The 17,949-nt window shown below is 36.2% G+C and overlaps 1 protein-coding gene across 1 annotated transcript in view; it reads left to right on the top strand.

The window, feature by feature from the left end:
* Positions 1–7,027: 7,027 nt before the first annotated feature.
* The window catches only part of LOC104368060 (aldehyde oxidase), a 46,406-nt gene continuing 35,484 nt past the window's right edge, over positions 7,028–17,949 (top strand). Inside the window, exons 1-10 of the mRNA XM_009975309.3 lie at positions 7,028–7,087; positions 8,179–8,236; positions 11,376–11,472; positions 12,654–12,762; positions 13,317–13,443; positions 14,338–14,399; positions 15,016–15,096; positions 15,989–16,069; positions 16,751–16,895; positions 17,066–17,158. Coding sequence (XP_009973611.2) covers positions 7,028–7,087; positions 8,179–8,236; positions 11,376–11,472; positions 12,654–12,762; positions 13,317–13,443; positions 14,338–14,399; positions 15,016–15,096; positions 15,989–16,069; positions 16,751–16,895; positions 17,066–17,158 — 913 coding nt within the window. The remainder of the gene's footprint in view (positions 7,088–8,178; positions 8,237–11,375; positions 11,473–12,653; positions 12,763–13,316; positions 13,444–14,337; positions 14,400–15,015; positions 15,097–15,988; positions 16,070–16,750; positions 16,896–17,065; positions 17,159–17,949) is intronic.

The following is a 17,949-nucleotide window of genomic DNA, read 5'->3' as shown; positions in this document are numbered from 1 at the left end:
ATGAGATCAGTAGCATCTGTTTGCTGCCACAGGATTTAAGTTAAAGCTTTCAAACTCAAGAAGTGAAGTTAAGAGAGTTTTAAATTCATTTACTTTGAAAAACTACATTCCAAATATTCTCATCTCAGTGCAGTAAATCTAAAAGTTGACCAGTATCAGTGGCAAATGTACACTCTTGGAAAAACTTTTAAGCAACACAGATTAAAACTAGTTAATCTTGGATTGCTGTGTGCATTAAATCTTGGTGCTTTTCATAGAGACTTTAATCTATAACTGGTTTAGAATTTTTTGAAATGTGGGATAATTAATAATTTCAGTATTTCTCCCAAGTTAGCAAAATATTTGTCTCCAAATTAGATACTGATTGTTTAATCAGGCATTCTAAATTGGTTTTAAAGGATTATGGAAAGCTGACATAAATAGTACTACTTCTGCCAAAGCTGGTTACTTTTTTAATGGAGTATTCCTCTTGGACATGCTCAGTGGTTCAAAATACAAGGCATTATAAGTAGTTTGCTCGTATACTGTTTTGAAGATAGGGAGTCTCAGTTAATCACCTTGCTATGCTCATTTTATGCACATATGCCCAAAGAGCAAGCATGAAAGTTGGAAAACGCAGTACTAGAGAACTGCACAGGTTGAATCTTCTGATTATATATGTGTGCCCTCCTCCTGCATTCAAGGCCATGAGCTGTGTGCAGTTTTACATTTTTAAGTGCAGTAACTCTTGGGAGTCTTAAGCAGCTAGCTGCAAATTACAATACTTATGGGGGCTTTCTCAAAATGCCCCAAGAGCCGTGGCAGACCTCAAACAGCTCCAAATTTGGTAGACTGAAAGCTGCTGTAGTGGCATTTTCTCTGATCATCTATCCCAAATTTTACTGATCATCTTTAGAGTCAGAGCAGCAACCAAAGTACCTGAATTAAGAAATACTAATTAAAAGTAATGATGAATTCAGAGTTTACTTAGTGATTCAGAAAATATATAAAATGAGACATAAACACATGAACTGCTGTATTCACAGGCAAAAAGGCTTTGCAAGATCTGACAAATACTAGTATACAATCTCACACTTCCTTACCTAAGTCCCCCAAAACTTCAGAAGAAAACTCAGCAGCACCATCTAGACGAGGAAGAGCCACTATCTGCTACAAAGAACCCAAGATAAATAGGTAGGTATACATGTATTAGGGCTTTTGTTTGTTTTTTGGAGCATGTAACTATCCCCAGCAAAGATTTGCTATTAAACCCACCAAAATAAGCAGTTGAACTGCCTCTTTCACAAATCTCTTCTGCAAAGATACATCAGTGTTGATATAAAATATTTCCTGTTAGCATGTCAGGATTTTCAAGTACCAAAGACAGACACCAAGAGTATTTAAGTCTCAAAATTTAAATAGAGCATATAATATTTTATACTGGTAGTGAATAATGGTAAATTGCTAATGTTTATCATGATGTAAACCCCTTTAGAGATGGATAATTGTAAATGTTAAATACAAACTTATACCATAATAATAATATCCCTTGTAATACTGTCAAGTGGTAAGATAATTTGTGCACTAATATTACATAATTCAGTTGTTTGCTTTAAATAGCTGTATCTAATACAATACATAATTTGAATTTAAATTAATATTGATTATATTTTTGTAATATTGATCATTATTATTAATTATATTATTATATTAATTTGATAATTAGTTATTTACCTCTCAATGTTCTTAGCAGATTTAGTAGCATGGGACTTCTGGGACTGTTAAAAGAGAAGACATAAATTGTGTAATTACTATTAAAATTTAAAAGAGTATTTTTAAAGCCAAACTTCCGTTAAGAAAACTAATATATTTGCATTTAGGGGAATAGGTCTAAATCCCAGGGGATCCTTAAGCTGGTTACTTCTGAAAATATCCTGAAAGTTTTTTGCCACAAAGTTGGTTGGGGCTTTTGGTTTGGTTTGTTGTTTTTTTTTTAAAGTATAATATTAATTTAAGGGAAAATTGCACTCTCTTGTGTGCATATTAGTAGAATGCATATTTATGAGATAAAGGCAGTATCAAGATTTCTCTGTAGTAGCATTGAGGGTGAAAGGATTGTAGCAACTATATTATAAAGGTGTAAAAGGAGTATGTCTTCCTTTTTGAGCAAAACTGTGGGAGAAGATAAATCCACAAACTGAAAAAATGAGCACTGTGTTCTCATACACCCTCAAAATATTGTTGCTTACTTCTGTAAGTAAGCAAACAGTTAATTGAAGCAATGAGACTGAGGAAAAATAGGAGCTAAAAATAATGTAGGAAATGTATTTTCACTTTACCACTGGCTTTTCCGAAATATTTATGCCAGATAGCTTGTAATAGAAATGCAAAGGAATTTGAGTTACATTTTTCTTTTACTAATTGAATTGAATGTTAAAATGCTGTAATACTATGATATTGACACATTCTCCTCTTGTCCCACAATGATAAGGCTGTGTATTTCTGGAGAAAGACAGTAACTAATAACAGAAAAAAATGTGGATATCACTCAAGATTTTAGTTTACTATCTCCTATTTGTATTTTCTTTTCAAGTATACTACCCCGAAGGGATGCTGTTAAGCTTTTGGTTTAAATAATTTTTGAGTTTTGTCTTAATGAAATAAGTCATGATTACTCATGTATTAATGTGATAAATTAAAAAAAAAAAAAAAAAAAAAAAAAAAAATCACCACAACATAAAAAGACTACTGTTATTAGCATTATTTTGGAAAACAGTAGTTGTCTATGCCTTGCTAATTCAGAAATACTCATTTTCCATAAATATGATTTCTTTAATATAACAAGCTTTCACTGAGAGTATTTATCATTTGGAATTGTTATTATAGTTACATAATTATTATAATTATAGCTACATAGTGCTTGGTAATATCCATACATGATGTCTTTTATTTCTTTTGTTTACAGCAAATTAAGGCGTGGGGATCAGTTTACAGATACACGGTTTCTGGATTCCCCAGTCTATAGAGTGAAAAATAAAAGAAGTTTTAAAAGTAAATCAAAATGTATTTGAAGACGATAAGAGAATTGCCTTTATGAACATTACTTCAAAAATGGGTACAATTTTAAATATATATATGTATGTTTAGCAGTATAGAGTCCTTATTGTTGTTTGCTTAGTAAAGGTCTTCCAAAGTGGAATTTCCAGGAAAGGAGACCCTATATAAGGGACACAGAATACTTTACTGAGGAAGGTAAATATTGGTTAGGCTCCACTATTGTGTTTTGTATTTCTGGTCAATAATTTATAATTTGTTCAAAGGGTTTGCAGCATTTTTTAATCTGTAAGAAAAGTGTACGTTTTAATGAGAATTAAAAATAAATCGCCTTTGGGAATTTTAATGCGAGTTGTTCGTATTTGCCATGAGTAGAACCATTTTTCAGTGTTGGTGGAAAAAGACACAGGCATCCAAAATTTTAATAAATTTACTGAAATAGATGGGGACAGTCCCTTTTTTTTTGGTAGTTGACTTTTGGATTTGACAGAACCATACTAAAATTTGTATGAGGAAGTCTGATTTTGATGAATAGTAGGGAGAAGTCTAGTGTCCAGAGTATGTGCCAGAGGCAGTCAGAAAGAAAATAGCACTGCAATAGAAATTCAGTAGTAATTACGATCCAAATACCTTGAGTTTCCAACTGAGAGAGCGTTAATGTGACAACTAATACAACCACATCATACAATTCAGCTGTTAGGTTTTTGTACTGCTTCCCCTCTGGATTCTCATGAATCACTTCTGCATTCCATAATGCACTGTCATCTGACAAACAGTTTTCTGGCGTTATCTGAATTGTAGATGCTGCCAGTTGCAGGTGGTAGCTCACAGCCCACACAACTTCTACAGATTATGTTGGATAAGGTTCAGGTTCATTTTGCAACCAAGATAGTCATAGCTCATTTTTAATGAGATAGGTACAAATAAGTTAACTTCTTTTGGTTACAGAAGGTGGTTCTTCACACAGTATGCAGTTCAGCTGAGTAATACCTTACTACAGGAGTAGATGTTGTTAGTTTATATGGCCTTAAAAATCGATCGGACAAATTAAGGGAAGAAAAATCTGTGAGGAATTACTAGAAACACCATTTCTGACACAGGATGTCCTTAGACTGCAAATAGCTGAAGGCTGGAAGAGTATTCTGGAGAAACTTTACTATGCATTTGACCAATTTTTATACTTTTCCCAAGGGCATTCACTGTTGAAACTTTCAGAGACCAGTTCTTTGGTTAGCTAGACCTTTGATCTGATAGGGTACACCTCTTTTTAAGAGGTGTAACAGATATTCTTAAATTTATAATATATTCTGAAAAATACAAAACCCAACTGGACTCTTCATACTTAATTGTAGTACTTTTGACATTGGCTCTGATAACATCCCACAGACAAGCTAAAGAAGTATGTGTTAGTTTAAGTGCACAGTGAGGTGAGTTGAAAACTGGCTGAACCATCAGTCCCAGAAGGTTGTGATCAGTGGCATATGGTCCTGCTGGAGGCAAGACACTAGAGCTCCCTAGGATTTCATGCTGGGGCCAGTACTGTTAACAGCTTCATTAACGACCTGTATGACAAGACGGAGTGCAGCCTACACAAACTTGCAGCTGATACAAAACTGGGAAGAGTGGCTGAAATACTGGATAGTTATGCTGCCATTCAGAGAGACTTGGACAGGCTGGAGAAATGGGCTAAGAGGAATCTCAGTCATTTCAACAAGGGGAACCTACATCCTTCTGTGAGTTGCCAGAATTTCAGCTGCATATTTTGACACAAAAATGAGTCATACATATAAAAACGTACTCCTGGATATAGCTTTCAGGTGTGTCCATTCTACATGTAAGTATTGAACTATAACCATAAAACAGTAAGAGGCACAAAAGCATTATTTACAAATATTTGAGTAGTACCACAACTGTTTTCTGTTTGAGTTTTTTTAAATGACAGTCTGTAGCCCTAAGGCAGCTTTCCCAAGATCCTGCAGAACGTTCCATGTATAAATTTGGAGTTAAATATACCACTAGTGAAGTAGATTACATAGGGGACTTTTATACCCTAAACGGGGAGAGCTTGTCTAGCTGTGCTCACGAGAGACCATGCAAAGATTGTAAATGTACAGCAATAAGGGACAGGAAGATGTTTTCATGTAGAACCTCACAGGAAAAAAAAAAGTATTTCCCTCAATATGAAAATTCTTCCAATATGAAGCTTACCTGAGCACCCAGGCGATATGATCTGTGTTGCAAAACAGAGCTGTTAAAATGATTATTTGAGAATTTTCAGCAAACAGGATTTTTCTTTCTACAACATGCTGTGTATATTACTATGTTAGTAAGACCATTATGAAGAGGTGTAGAAGTGGTCGGGAAGATAGACTCTATCTTGACTCAATGTTATTTAAAAAAAGAATTGCACATAGAATATTTTTATACATTTTTTTCTTGTATTTTTTTACCAAGTTTGTCATTGTGTTTTGGGGTTTTTTGGAGGTTTTTTGTTGGTTGGTTGGTTTTGTTTTTTGGTTTTTAATGTAAATGATCTTGCTAGCTTTCACTGTTTATCAACATCACCAGGGGTGTCATTAGAAATCCAAAAGAAGTATCTGTTCCAACTTGTGTTCCCTGTGCTGGCACTGCAGCAGCAAAATACAGTGTTTTTTTTAAATGGTTGTTTATTGTCCATGGTTTGAAAGCTAGAAGCAGAAGCACGTGCTTCATTTTCTAATGAAAAAAATAATATTTTTCAAGATGGTCTTGATTATTTTTCAGTGAAGGTTCTGTTTTTCCACACAGCCTCAGGTGTTACCAGCTAGACTGCTATGCTGTTCCAAATAAAAGCATGTAATTTTCAATGAAAATATGAGGCTTAGGGCTTTATGTCTTAGTTTCTTCCATTACTTTTAGTATAGATATCTTTCAAAGTAACAAAGGATAAAGAAAATTGCCTGAAGATATGAAGAAGTTATTTTAAGTAACTCTGAAATCATATTATTGTTGCTACTGCTTGCTCTTCTTTCCTTGTTTTCTCCATCCTTACTGGTTTTGTTGCTCAAATTGATGTTCTATACACAGAGAAGATTTGCTTTGTTATTTTCTAGGATGCAGTTCTTTTAATTGTTCTGCAAAATGGTCGCTTACTTTAGGCACTGCATAAATAATGTTACATCGCCTGTTGAATCTTCACTAAATGTACTTATTTTACCAGATCAGTTGATATTTTAGAAGCTCTTGCCAGGAAAAAGACATAAAAACAGTTTGCGGTATTTGAGAGAAAAATTAATCTGTAGCTGTCACAGGAATTAAGATTATTTTGCTGAGGACAAGGTAATTTTAACTTATTTTCTTAGCTTCAAAGTTGTTTTTTCTCATGTTTCTTCAATTTTTTTTTCCTTACATTTAATATTTTAGTTTACCACTAATAAAGATTTTTATTTTTAAAAGAATTGTAGGAAAATTAATTTTATATATTTAGATTAAACAGGAAGAGGAGAATATTTCTGATTCTATAAACCCTTGCTTGCACAAGTAGCCCTTAGAAGTGATTATAATACCTGGAAGTTACTGCCGATTTTTTTGTGAGTGCAAATTTATGCCAAATTCCCACTGGGCTCATGATCACTAGATTGCTGGATTTTATCACAATCTAAAATTACCTTTGGAAATGTTATTGTTAGAACGTAACAACAGTTCAAACTGCTAATGTTGCCATTTTGCTCTGGAGAAACATAAATGTAATTTGAGAAAGTGTTAGGTATGTTTTAGTGTTTGAATATACCCTTAAAGGATCCAGTAAATTAATTGTGTGGTTAGCTCCAGCTGTTAACAATTGACTTGTAACTCTGGGGGCACTACATTTCAGTGTCTGGAGGCGGGACACCCTGCTCAGTGCCCTTGTGAGCCCCGCTGTGGCCGTGGCCGCCCCGCCTGCCGAGGGCTCTCCCTCTAGCTGCTGCAGCTGCCCGGGATTTCCTGCCGCTGCTGGTTCTGGTTCTGGCGTGCCATGTCTTTTCAAGGGGCGCCGGGGGCTGCGGAGCTGATTTTCTATGTGAATGGGAGGAAGGTAAGTGATGCCCAGAAAACGTGGAGAAAAGGGGGCTGCTGTTCCAGAAGTAACCCTGAAGGGAGTGGGCACAGATTTGGTTTCCTCAGAGTTCTTCCTCATGGGAGTATACCTGAATCCTCAAACGAGCCTCCAGAAGCATTCCTTCCTATCTCCTTCCTGCTGAGTAAGAAGCAAATCAACCTTCAAGTATTACTTTAGTTAGCTAAAGCTCTTCTGCATGCAGCAAGTGCTGTTAGGAGGGGAGAAACAACAGAGGAAGACAAACATGATTATAGCATCCTGTTTTAGCTAGTTCTGTTGCACTTGGGGAAAAAAAATGCATCAAAGTGAAATGGGCTTTCAGCTGGATATCAACTTTGGCTGGTGAGCAAACAAGTTTTTCATTGTACGTGCCTGGCTTCTCATCTTTGATGGTATCAGAGAAGAGGTATCAGGTGGTATCAGGTCTTCAGAGGCACAACAGAAAGTCAGCAAGTCTCAAGTGCCAAAATGTGGACTGTTGGCTAACATAATCTTGCAAGAACAAAATTAAATTTGTTGTTGATTTGATGCAACTGGAAGGAACTAGCTGATTCTAAGCAATGGAGTAAGAAACACTGTAATCGATCAAGAATGTAGACATTTCTATTGCTCTCTGTTCTTAGTCTATTACAGCAAGTGAAAGTTTATATAAATAAAGCTAGAAGAAATGGTTCCTGCTGATCGCCTTACAAGCCTCCTCTAGTGTTCATCCCAGCAGATTAAAGTGCCAGGGAGGCTCTAAAATCTGCAAATCATTATTTCTTTATGCTATGCTGCCTCTATGGTGGCAAAATTATGCTGCATTTTTATTTCTAGCATGGCTGAAGGTAAATTCCCTCAGTTTGACCTTTCACTAAGCAGCAGTTATTTTTAGTAGTTGTGAAATGCCCTGGCACTTCTTTCATGGAAATGTATCTGTCTGAGAAGGAATTTCTAGAAGAAGCCCAAACAATCCTGTGGTCTTTGGCAATTAGTCTAGTTTTATGAGAAGGAACTGACAGTTTTAAAAACCATTTTGAAAAGCCTTGGTTTCTTAGTTAAACTTTGTTTTTAATTTCTTGCTGCAGATAATAGAGAAAAATGCTGATCCTGAACAAATGCTGTTGTCGTATCTGCGCAAGAGACGTATCCTTTTCTTGTCTGCTCCCTTAAGTCACTCATTTGAGAGCCTTATTTGAGCAAAATTCTCATAAATTACAATTAAAAGGTGATTTACCAGGTTAAGGAAGTTGTGATTTCCTTAAAACACTCATATTGAATGATGTGTGTTTCTTAAACCAAATACTCTTCAGTGAGCTGCTGTATTTTTAGCCTAGTTTCCTAAACAAAGGCATGATGTGTATGTGTGCATCTGTGTTCCACACCTCTCCCCCCATAAAGAAACCTAAGAACCTTTTGGCTGTATACATAAAGCTCGACTGAATAGGAGTCTCCGGGCTTTCTAGAAGTCCTTCTCCCAGAAAAGGGGAGATTTTGTGATGAGACCCTGAGTCTGCTGGAATTTTGAGGTAATCTATGTTTTCTTATGAGAAGAACTCCAAACAGTTTTCTAAACTCAAAAACTAGGTTCAATAGCAAGTAAATAAGTATGTTTTTAAAATAGAAAAAATTAAATTAGTTAGACGAGACAAAACAGAAGTTGGGAGAGCTAGAAATTTCACCCTGCCAGTTTTGTCTTTGCAGACAAAGTTGTTTCCTCCTGTCTTGGTTTCAGCCCATAGTTCAGTGGCTTTCTGCGTTGCTACAAATTGTGCAGCACTTGCTCTGAACTCTTCCTCTCTTTCTCTTCACCATTTCAGAGGCCTGACCGTGTGTCTGCTCTCAACTGGTCTTGGGAGGTTTCCAAAATCTGCTGCGCCACAAGCTTATTCCCAGTGTTCATGAAGCTGTTGCATAATATGCTGAGCACATGTGTAGGGACTCACAGGGAGGAGCAGGAAGCAAATGTGGGGAAGAGAAGAACCTCTCCTTTTTGCAGTTTCCTAGACTGTCTCATGAAACACAGTCCCACAGGGCAAGTGATATAGCGTGTACTATAGGATTCACATGAGAGAGAGTTTTTATATCTGTCTCAAAAGAAAAACTTAAGTTGAAACACGTTTGTTACTGGCCAGTCATAAGGAGGAGTCTGGAGCAGAATAGACTGCTGTAGTTACAGTGCTTATGAAATTATTATTCAGTAATTTGAACAACTTCAGATTCCATTGGACTATAAAAAGTAGAATCGTAGAATCATTTAGGTTGGAAAACCATTAAGATCATCAAGTCCAACCGTTAACCTAGCACTATCAAGTCCACCACTAAGCCATGTCCGTAAATGCCATGACTACACATCTTTTAAATATGTCCAGGGATGGTGACTCAACCACTTCCCTGGGCAGCCTGTTTTAATGCTTGACAACCCTTTTGGTGAAGAAATTTTGTCTAGTAAGCAATGTAAACCTCCCCTGGTGCAACTTGACATTTCCTCTCATCCTATCACTTGCTACTTGGGAGAAGAGATCAACACCCACCAAGTAGCTCAGTACCAGCCCTAGCACAAGAGTTGTACTTCACTGGTCAAAGTGCATTGGTGAGTGAGATAATGTAATTCTGCACTGACTTGCTCTGACACCTTGAAAACTCATTTAATCTTTCTGTATCATTTTACCCTGCTTATAACATGAGGATAAGATTAACTATTTTTCAGGAGCTAGTTGGTTTCACAATACAGTTTAAATGTCAACTTGTATTCCTTCCCTCTGTTGCTTAGGTCCATGTGATGGTGTGCTATTCCCCAGGATGTGCCTGCCAGCTGTGTCTGAGACCACTTTGTTAGCCAAATATAGGAACTGATCCTTTTCACAGCAAGCCTCCACATATATTTAACATATCTAAGGGACAGATAATTTCAGTAAAGAGACAAAAATTAATGTCAGAGAACAAAAACATAGGACAGGAATACCTTATACTGTTGTTGCTAAACTTTTTATAATGTGAAATGATTGCCTGAGTGAGCATGAGGAACTTTAGCATCTTCTAGTAATGTGTTTTATAATTGCAAGGTGCAGTATAATACCTCACTAAGCATCCTGTCTTCTTTTTTTTTTTTTTTTTTTTAGGCTAAATGCTATAGGAATTGGCACATTAGACCACTGTTAATAACTGGAAGGTCCACTGTAAATTAACAAGTAAATAGAAGTGCAAGAAGGGAAGAAACTGTATCTTAAAATGCGTTTGCTTTATCTGACAGAGTAGGATGTCTGTGAAAGGGCTCAGTAAAGCACTTTACAGTGGAAAAATTGGTAGAGCTTAGATAAGACCTTAAAGCATCACATGCATCTTAAAGCTTTAATGCAAGTGAAGAATGCTAACCCTCATGTTGACAAACTTTTTTTTTTTTTTATTTTGACAATGTGGTGTCAAAAGATGGCAGCCTGTTTCCTCTTCATCATTCCCAGCTCCTGGTAGACAGTTCTTTTCCTGCACCTTGTACCAGCTGTGGCATTCCTCAGACTACTTTATACTAATTACACCTATTAGGCCAGCAGAAAAATAACTCAGGAAAATGAGTGGATTAGGGACTCAGTAACTAATTAGTCAGCTTGTCAATAGTCAGCTCATGGAAGGGACTGATGAGAAAAAAGACTTGGTGCAAGAGGTCATGGGTTTTGGAGCAGGTAATGTTGGGAAGCGGAAGGACAGAAGAGGGAGAAGAAATGAGGAATAAGGCATCTTCCTTTTGGTGGCTGTAGAACATTAAATTAACTGTTTGTTGATCCACAGCTTCAAACTGGCCACTGTTCCAGATTCAGAGAAACAAGCATTCTTCTCATAAGTGTGATCTTTCAGATGAGATGCAAATTATATACCTGACTGTAAATGGGCCTTCTCAGAAAAACTGGGATATTGCTTTTAGTGTTCCACTGGAACTTCAGGCATGTAGCTGTTTTGCCCATTACACATTTCTTCCTTTCATATTTCCAGTTGGTAAACTATTTTTCACTTCCTCTTTCTGTCACCACTTACTCCTAAAAGAAATCAGAATCAAGTTTTCTTTTTTCTTGGGAATGGGATTTTGGTCATGTCATTCCTTAGCTTCAATCTTGTTTTCACTGAAAACTTTAATCCAACATAGAAAGGAGTCTGATACATATGCTATTATACCAAACCAATTCTATGAGCCTTAGCAGTTGAGGAAGAAATGTGGCCTCAAGCTTTTGAGCAGAATGAAGACCGGAATGAAAGCTGATAATTATTTTTTCCTTAACGACAGCATCTTCAGTCCATCTTACAGGAACTAAGTATGGCTGTGGAGGAGGTGGCTGTGGTGCCTGCACAGTGATGATATCAACTTATGAACCAGCTTCAAAGAAGATACAGTATCCTTAACAGAAAGTTTTGAAAACCATGCAGAATCCTATGATTATAGATACTATTTCCAGATATGAAACTGTAAAGACAAAGTTGTAAAATCTGTACTTAATAGTAAAAGAATCCAAAGGAAGAGACTTTAATCCAAAAGAGAACACTGTAAAAAATACTGTACCTTCATCTATGTTGTAAATTTGCTGAAATATCATGCTCAAATGCTTAATTTTCTCATATATACTGACAGCTTCTGCGAGGAGTTTTCTCTTTAGGAGGCATACTTTTAACACCATTTGTACTGACCACTGGAATGTGGCTTCTACCTGAAGCTCTGTCATATGACTGATGAGAATATAGGACAGGCAGGAGTTTGAGTGTTACCACTCCATTAATATTGAACACCCCACCCACAAAAAGGACTTTGAAACTCAAAACTAGAGTTTCATTAAGCTAGAAAGTGGAGTAGATTACTTTTAAATTGAGAAAACTCCAACGAAATTGTTAAGTGGTAACATGTCATTGTCAATTTAATATTTTTTTTAGGTGGGAAAAAAGTCAACATGTACCAGTTGTTCCTTTTGACAATTGCATTACACTGGACTGCAATGCAAAGCAAATGCAAATGTTTAAAGTTATTAGAAGGGTTGAAATTAAAACAGTCAGAATGACACTTGAAACATTTCAGCTATAGTAAAACAAAGCATTTTATTGCTAATGATTAAAAGCTTTGAAGAATTTTCTTTTTGGTATGTTGTTCATATTTAGAATGATATTTATTTTACATCAGAATTCCCTTTGGGTCAGAAATTTGACTATAAATTTGCAGCAGTAATTCTTTACTTCCTTCAAATGACTGCACCAACCTGCCCTTCCCTATCTTTCCCCTCCAAAACACACTTGACATGTTGCTTGTGGGCAGGAGAGACAAGGGGGCAATTAGAAAAGACTGAAATATTAAGGAAGATGTAATTCTACAGAACTGTCCTCGTAGATATGGTTTTTATACTGGGGACAAGAGACACAGCTAGTAAGTGATCCCTTCTATAAAGCTTATTCTCTTCTTATTCCAAATTATGATAATAACTGCTTTGTATGTATAAACTATGTCTTGACTGAACAAAAAATAATATTAATGCATCTTTATTACAGTTAAATAATATTAATGTTCTTTATTGTCCTTTATATTCCAAAGACATTATTCAGCAAATGCATGTTTGCTTCCCATTTGCTCCTTGTATGGTGCAGCAGTGACCACTGTGGAAGGTGTTGGAAGTACAAAAACTAGGATTCATCCAGTTCAGGTGGGAGTACAGGATCACTGTGTAAAAGGATTACTGATTTCTTCCTTTGTATGGGCTGGCTAGAGTGACAGTTCTTTCAGGGCATGGGAATTTCATATGATGATTATACTTCCTACCAAACGATAACAGAAGACATCGCAAGTTTCTGATAATTGGTTGATCAAGGCTCATGAGATAATGGCTCATGGTGGATCTTGCTTCAATACTGACAGCCTGGTCAAATAGTTGGGATGTAAGAATTGTTGGAGTGGATCAAGCTTGTGCTCTATTTGGGCTAATGGCAAATCTTGGACTATGCCTCTTTAGCTGATGTTTTAGTATGAATGCAAAAAAGATAGAAGTCCACTGAGGGTTAATTATCTTCCTTAGTAAGATGTGCCTGGGCATCACACCCAAAATAGTTATTATTATTTGAGATTGCTTAAATTGTTTTACTTAAAAAGTCTGATTTACTATGAAGACAACATTTAATATGGCATCTTCCATTTAAGATAGAGTTCATTAGAATGGTAATGTACACCAGAAGGAGTGCTATTTGTGGTGTTTCATTTTAGGAAAGGCTTGCCAAGTGCCATGGCTCTCAGTGTGGTTTCTGCACCCCTGGAATGGTGATGTCCATATACACTTTGCTAAGAAACCACCCAGAACCAACTTCAGAGCAGATGATTGCAGCTCTGGCTGGTAAATATTGTCACTTTTTAATTTGTAGGTATGTCCTTGAACCATTTTCTTCAGATATGTTGTGTATGTGAGTGTGTGTCTGTGAGTACACATGCATGCATGCATGTATGTACTCTACACAAGTTGTGCTTCTCAGCAGAGCTGCTAGTGGATACAGACATTGAATTCCCTGTCATTCTTTTCTCCTGGAAAATGAAGCATGGAGCTGTGGATTGTTTCAGGGACAGATGTTCAAAACATCCCCATATGTGTCTTTTGAAGTGCTTTAAATCAGATGTGCAAAAATGATGTCATATTGAAGAAATAGCTGCATCTGAATGTCTCTGAGATCCTGTTACATCTGGAGTTGAGAATGTCATAAGCCTCACAGGAGAGCCCCTTTGTGGTAGGAATAAAACAGTCAGTTAAGGTAGAGAGATGCAGACCATCTTCACTAAAGGAAACCCTGAGCAGTTCTTGCAGGTAAAAGAGCATTTTGTCATCTGTTGTGCTCTGGAGTCACAGTGGAGCCAAAGGATATCCTGTTATTGTGAGGTGAACTTAGATGGAGGTGTAATGCTAACCTCCTTCATATTAGAAATATATCAGTGGGAAGGAGAAAAACATTTTGAATGGGTGAAGAATATTGTACAATCTCCTCTTCTCCTGCATACTAAGCTGTAGTCAGGATTCCCTCCAGTGCAGCTCTTAAGTATTTCATGCTCCCCTTGAAGCAATAGACATTTTTCTCAGGAGTTGCAGAGTCCTAAGTATTGTGACACTGATCTTTTTTGTCTTTTGGAGAACTAACACTTCTCCTTTACCTTCAAAAATGCAAATCCCATATAAATACATGACATTTGAAAGCCACATGCTTTAGAATAAAGCTTTTTCTTGATGATGTCCTTTTTTCAGGGAACTTGTGCCGCTGTACTGGATATAGGCCGATCCTAGATGCCTGTAAAACCTTCTGTAAGGTAAGAAGTAGTGATGATAGGGATACTAGATTGTGCCCATTAGTGTGTATATATATACAAACCATCAAATTTTCATTAAGATCATCTCTTTCCTCTGTTGAGAGATGTAGGTCTGAGTAAAGTATATAGTGGCCTAACCCATTACAAAAATTGATTAACACAAATTAACTTGATGTCTAGCCTGGATTATGAAGAGTATTCTGACTAAACTCTATGTGTTTTACTCTGGGTCAATACTGACATAAACAAAAGCAGAATTTGGATTGATGTTCTTAGTAATTTATCATGTAATGCAACATTTCAGAAACCTACAGTGAAAGAAATGGGAGAGTGAACAGTGGGTAAAAGAAATAATACAGGCTATCTATATGTGCTCTCACAAGCTCAACTGAATTTCACATAGTATGAATTATTTTGTGTTAAGGACTTCAACATTAGATGATTTTAGGTTATTTTTGAATATCACTTCTTTAACACATAATCTTTCCAATTTATCTTATTATTAAACTTCATCTAGAACTTTATTGAAATATAAAGAGACACTTACCAGCTTAAGCAGGCTTTAACTCATTGCCATTCTGGGCAATATCTCACTGATGGAATATTCCTACTTCAGGAATCTGTTTATTGTCAAAGGAAAGCAAATGGAAAGTGTTGCATGGATCAGGATGATGATTTGTTTGACAAGGAAGAGAAGGTAGGGTTTTAAGTATTTTACCTGTCCTATTTAGATATAAAACTCATAGAAAGAATATTGCATGGCTTTTTTTCTTGTAACAAGTAAACACAGTATACTCTGCCATTTTTATCCACCTTATTCACCTTACATATTATTTGTAAAATAAGATATTTTATTATTCCTTGCAGTAAAATTGGAGAAATTTCTAAAAATTAAGACTTCTTTTGTATGAGGAAGCGATGATGTGGCATAGTTGGTGTAAGGTAGTTTGGATCTCCAGACCTGAGATTTGACCAGTTCTTCAAGTTCAGGAATATTAATAGTCTCAGCTCTACTTGTACAGTGATCAGCATATTGTGCAAGAAATCAGGGCATGTATGAAACTGTCTTAAATCAATCAGTGATGATCTGAATGTAACCACTGATCTCCTAGGAATCCAACTGCTGTCTTGAGTCTGAAGAACTGATACACTCTTAAAAATCAGTTATGATTGTAATTTTTTATGAAACCTCTTACTTATATGAATATTTGACTTTGTTCTCAATTTTCATTCAATAACATCTGATCTACTTCTTTGGTTTTTGAGTACTATAGGTTGGCATGAAACCAGCTACTTTCTTATAGTAGGACTACAGGAGGTAGTCTTAGTCTTTCAGTTGCTTGCCTCTACGCTGTCATTTGTGTTACCAGTTAACTTTGAGAAAATTATAAACACTTTCTTCACCTCAGCAGCTCCAAATGATGCATGGTAATTTAGCACCAAATCCACATGATAATGGAATCACTGATTTTCTACTGACTTCAGTGGGACTTTCATGGTTTGTTCTTAGGTTTGCTTTTTTTTTTTTTTTTTAAATGAAATTAATGAGAGAAAATTCTTGGGTTTTGGTTGTTTTCTTTCTTTTTAAGGTTTCCACCAAACTATTTTCAACAGATGAATTTCAGCCCTTAGATCCCACCCAGGAGCTTATATTTCCTCCGGAACTAATGGTAATTTTTGCTGCTTATAGACTATTCTTTAGCTCTGTCTTTTCCTCAGTAGTCTGTACTTCAGAACTCATTCTAAAGTCCTGCACAGCAGTAATTCATAAGAAGAAATTACATGACATTTTAATATAAAACCAAAATTATATTCCTTTTTTTTTCAGTGAGCTAATTGAATATTCACATACAAACAATAATCATATTGGGAAAGTGAAGTTGCAGAGTTAGGTATTAGGTGAGGAGACAAGAAGTAACCTAAACTGGGTTTTCAGTGCAGCACCTGAAGATACAGATGCTTCTCAGCAAATTGAACGGCAAACACTCCTTAACATTGACAAAACAGTGCATTTTCCCCATTTTGTGGCTTAATAGTTTTGTTGGTCTGTTCTGTCAAAATGTCAGCCTCAAATAACCACCCAGACCAGGGAGTGTTTAGCCCCAGTGATTAAAGTATGACAAAGATATAAGCAGCTGAAATAAGGGCACTGGAATTGAAAGCATCAGGCATCCTTAATTATTGACAGCAGTATTTGCCCTAGAAAAACTGAAAACTGTTTGCTTTGCACTGTCAATCTATAGAACTCTGCCATTGTTTAAGAACTCCTTTTGGCTTTCTATCTAGTGCCTATTAGACCTTACACCTGTCAATATATGTAAATATTTAAAACTGCCGTGTTTCTCCATCAGAGAATGGCTGAAAATCAACCAAAAAGAACTCTGTTTTTTCATGGGGAGCGAATGACATGGATTTCTCCTGTAAGTTTAGATGAATTACTGGATCTGAAAGCTGCCCACCCTAAAGCACCTCTTGTGGTTGGGAACACCTCTGTGGGTATGTATAAAACCAGAATGGTTCCTGTTGCCATAGATCCAGTGTGCATGGGAGGAGTGGGGCTACATTTATCATTCTTTTTGCATTTTCATCCTTAAGCTTACTTTCCACTGTGTTGGAATTGTTGTTATGAAAAATGTCTTTTGTCTAAGTCTATTCCTATCTGGTAGGACCTGAGATGAAATTTAGAGGCATGTTCCATCCAATTGTTATTGCTCCTGCAAGGATCCCAGATCTGAATGTGGTGAAATGCATGGATGACGGTCAGTAGACTTTACTTTGTTCAGTCATAGGAGATTCTTCTGCAGTAAAGGATGCTGCTCTATTCTATAGTGCTGAACATGTGAAGTGCTGTGCAACTCATTCCTAAGCATGCTTGGTTCTTTCCCAGGTCAAGGTGGCTGTGGCCACTGTCCCAGTGCATGATACAATTTTGTCTTTCTGACATAGTACAGTACCGACCAGCAGTATTATCTTGGGCCCCATTAGTCGTAATAGTGCAAGGGTAATTATTCTGGTAAGACTGTTCTGGTGTGAAGTCATGCGATACTTGCTTTGTGATCTCTGTACCATGCTATGCTGTGTAGCAGAGAGACCCATACAGAACCACAGAGAGAGTTAACAACATTGCATGCTTGTCTACATTAGTAAAAAAGCTGTGATTAAACTGGCATAGCTAATATACATTAACTAATCTTCCTCTCAATCATAACAGCATTAATTACTGTAGATTAAAAATTTTGTACTTCAATTTATATATTTAAGATAAGCATGGAGATTTTTTTAGTTAAAGTTAGACTAGGTTTTAGTTTTTAAATAAATTCTATTGAAATTAGAAATAACTAGAAATAAATTTAAACTTACTATAATAGCCTAAATTAATAAAATATAAATTAAGTTGTGCACGTTTACTGCCAACTTTTTAAGGAAAGTCAAACCCTATATCTGATGAAAATTACTTCCTATATATCTGAGGCCACTTTTTTGAAGTGCTAAACTGTATTTGATGGTTCTGCCATTACATTTAGAATGTCTTTTTCATTTCAAATGAGTC

Source organism: Tyto alba, unplaced genomic scaffold (assembly GCF_018691265.1).
Source record: "Tyto alba isolate M040663 unplaced genomic scaffold, T.alba_DEE_v4.0 Super-Scaffold_7, whole genome shotgun sequence".
Classification (NCBI taxonomy): domain Eukaryota; kingdom Metazoa; phylum Chordata; class Aves; order Strigiformes; family Tytonidae; genus Tyto; species Tyto alba.
The sequence above is the reverse complement of the archived record's forward strand: the minus strand, read 5'-3'. Positions and strand labels throughout refer to the sequence as shown.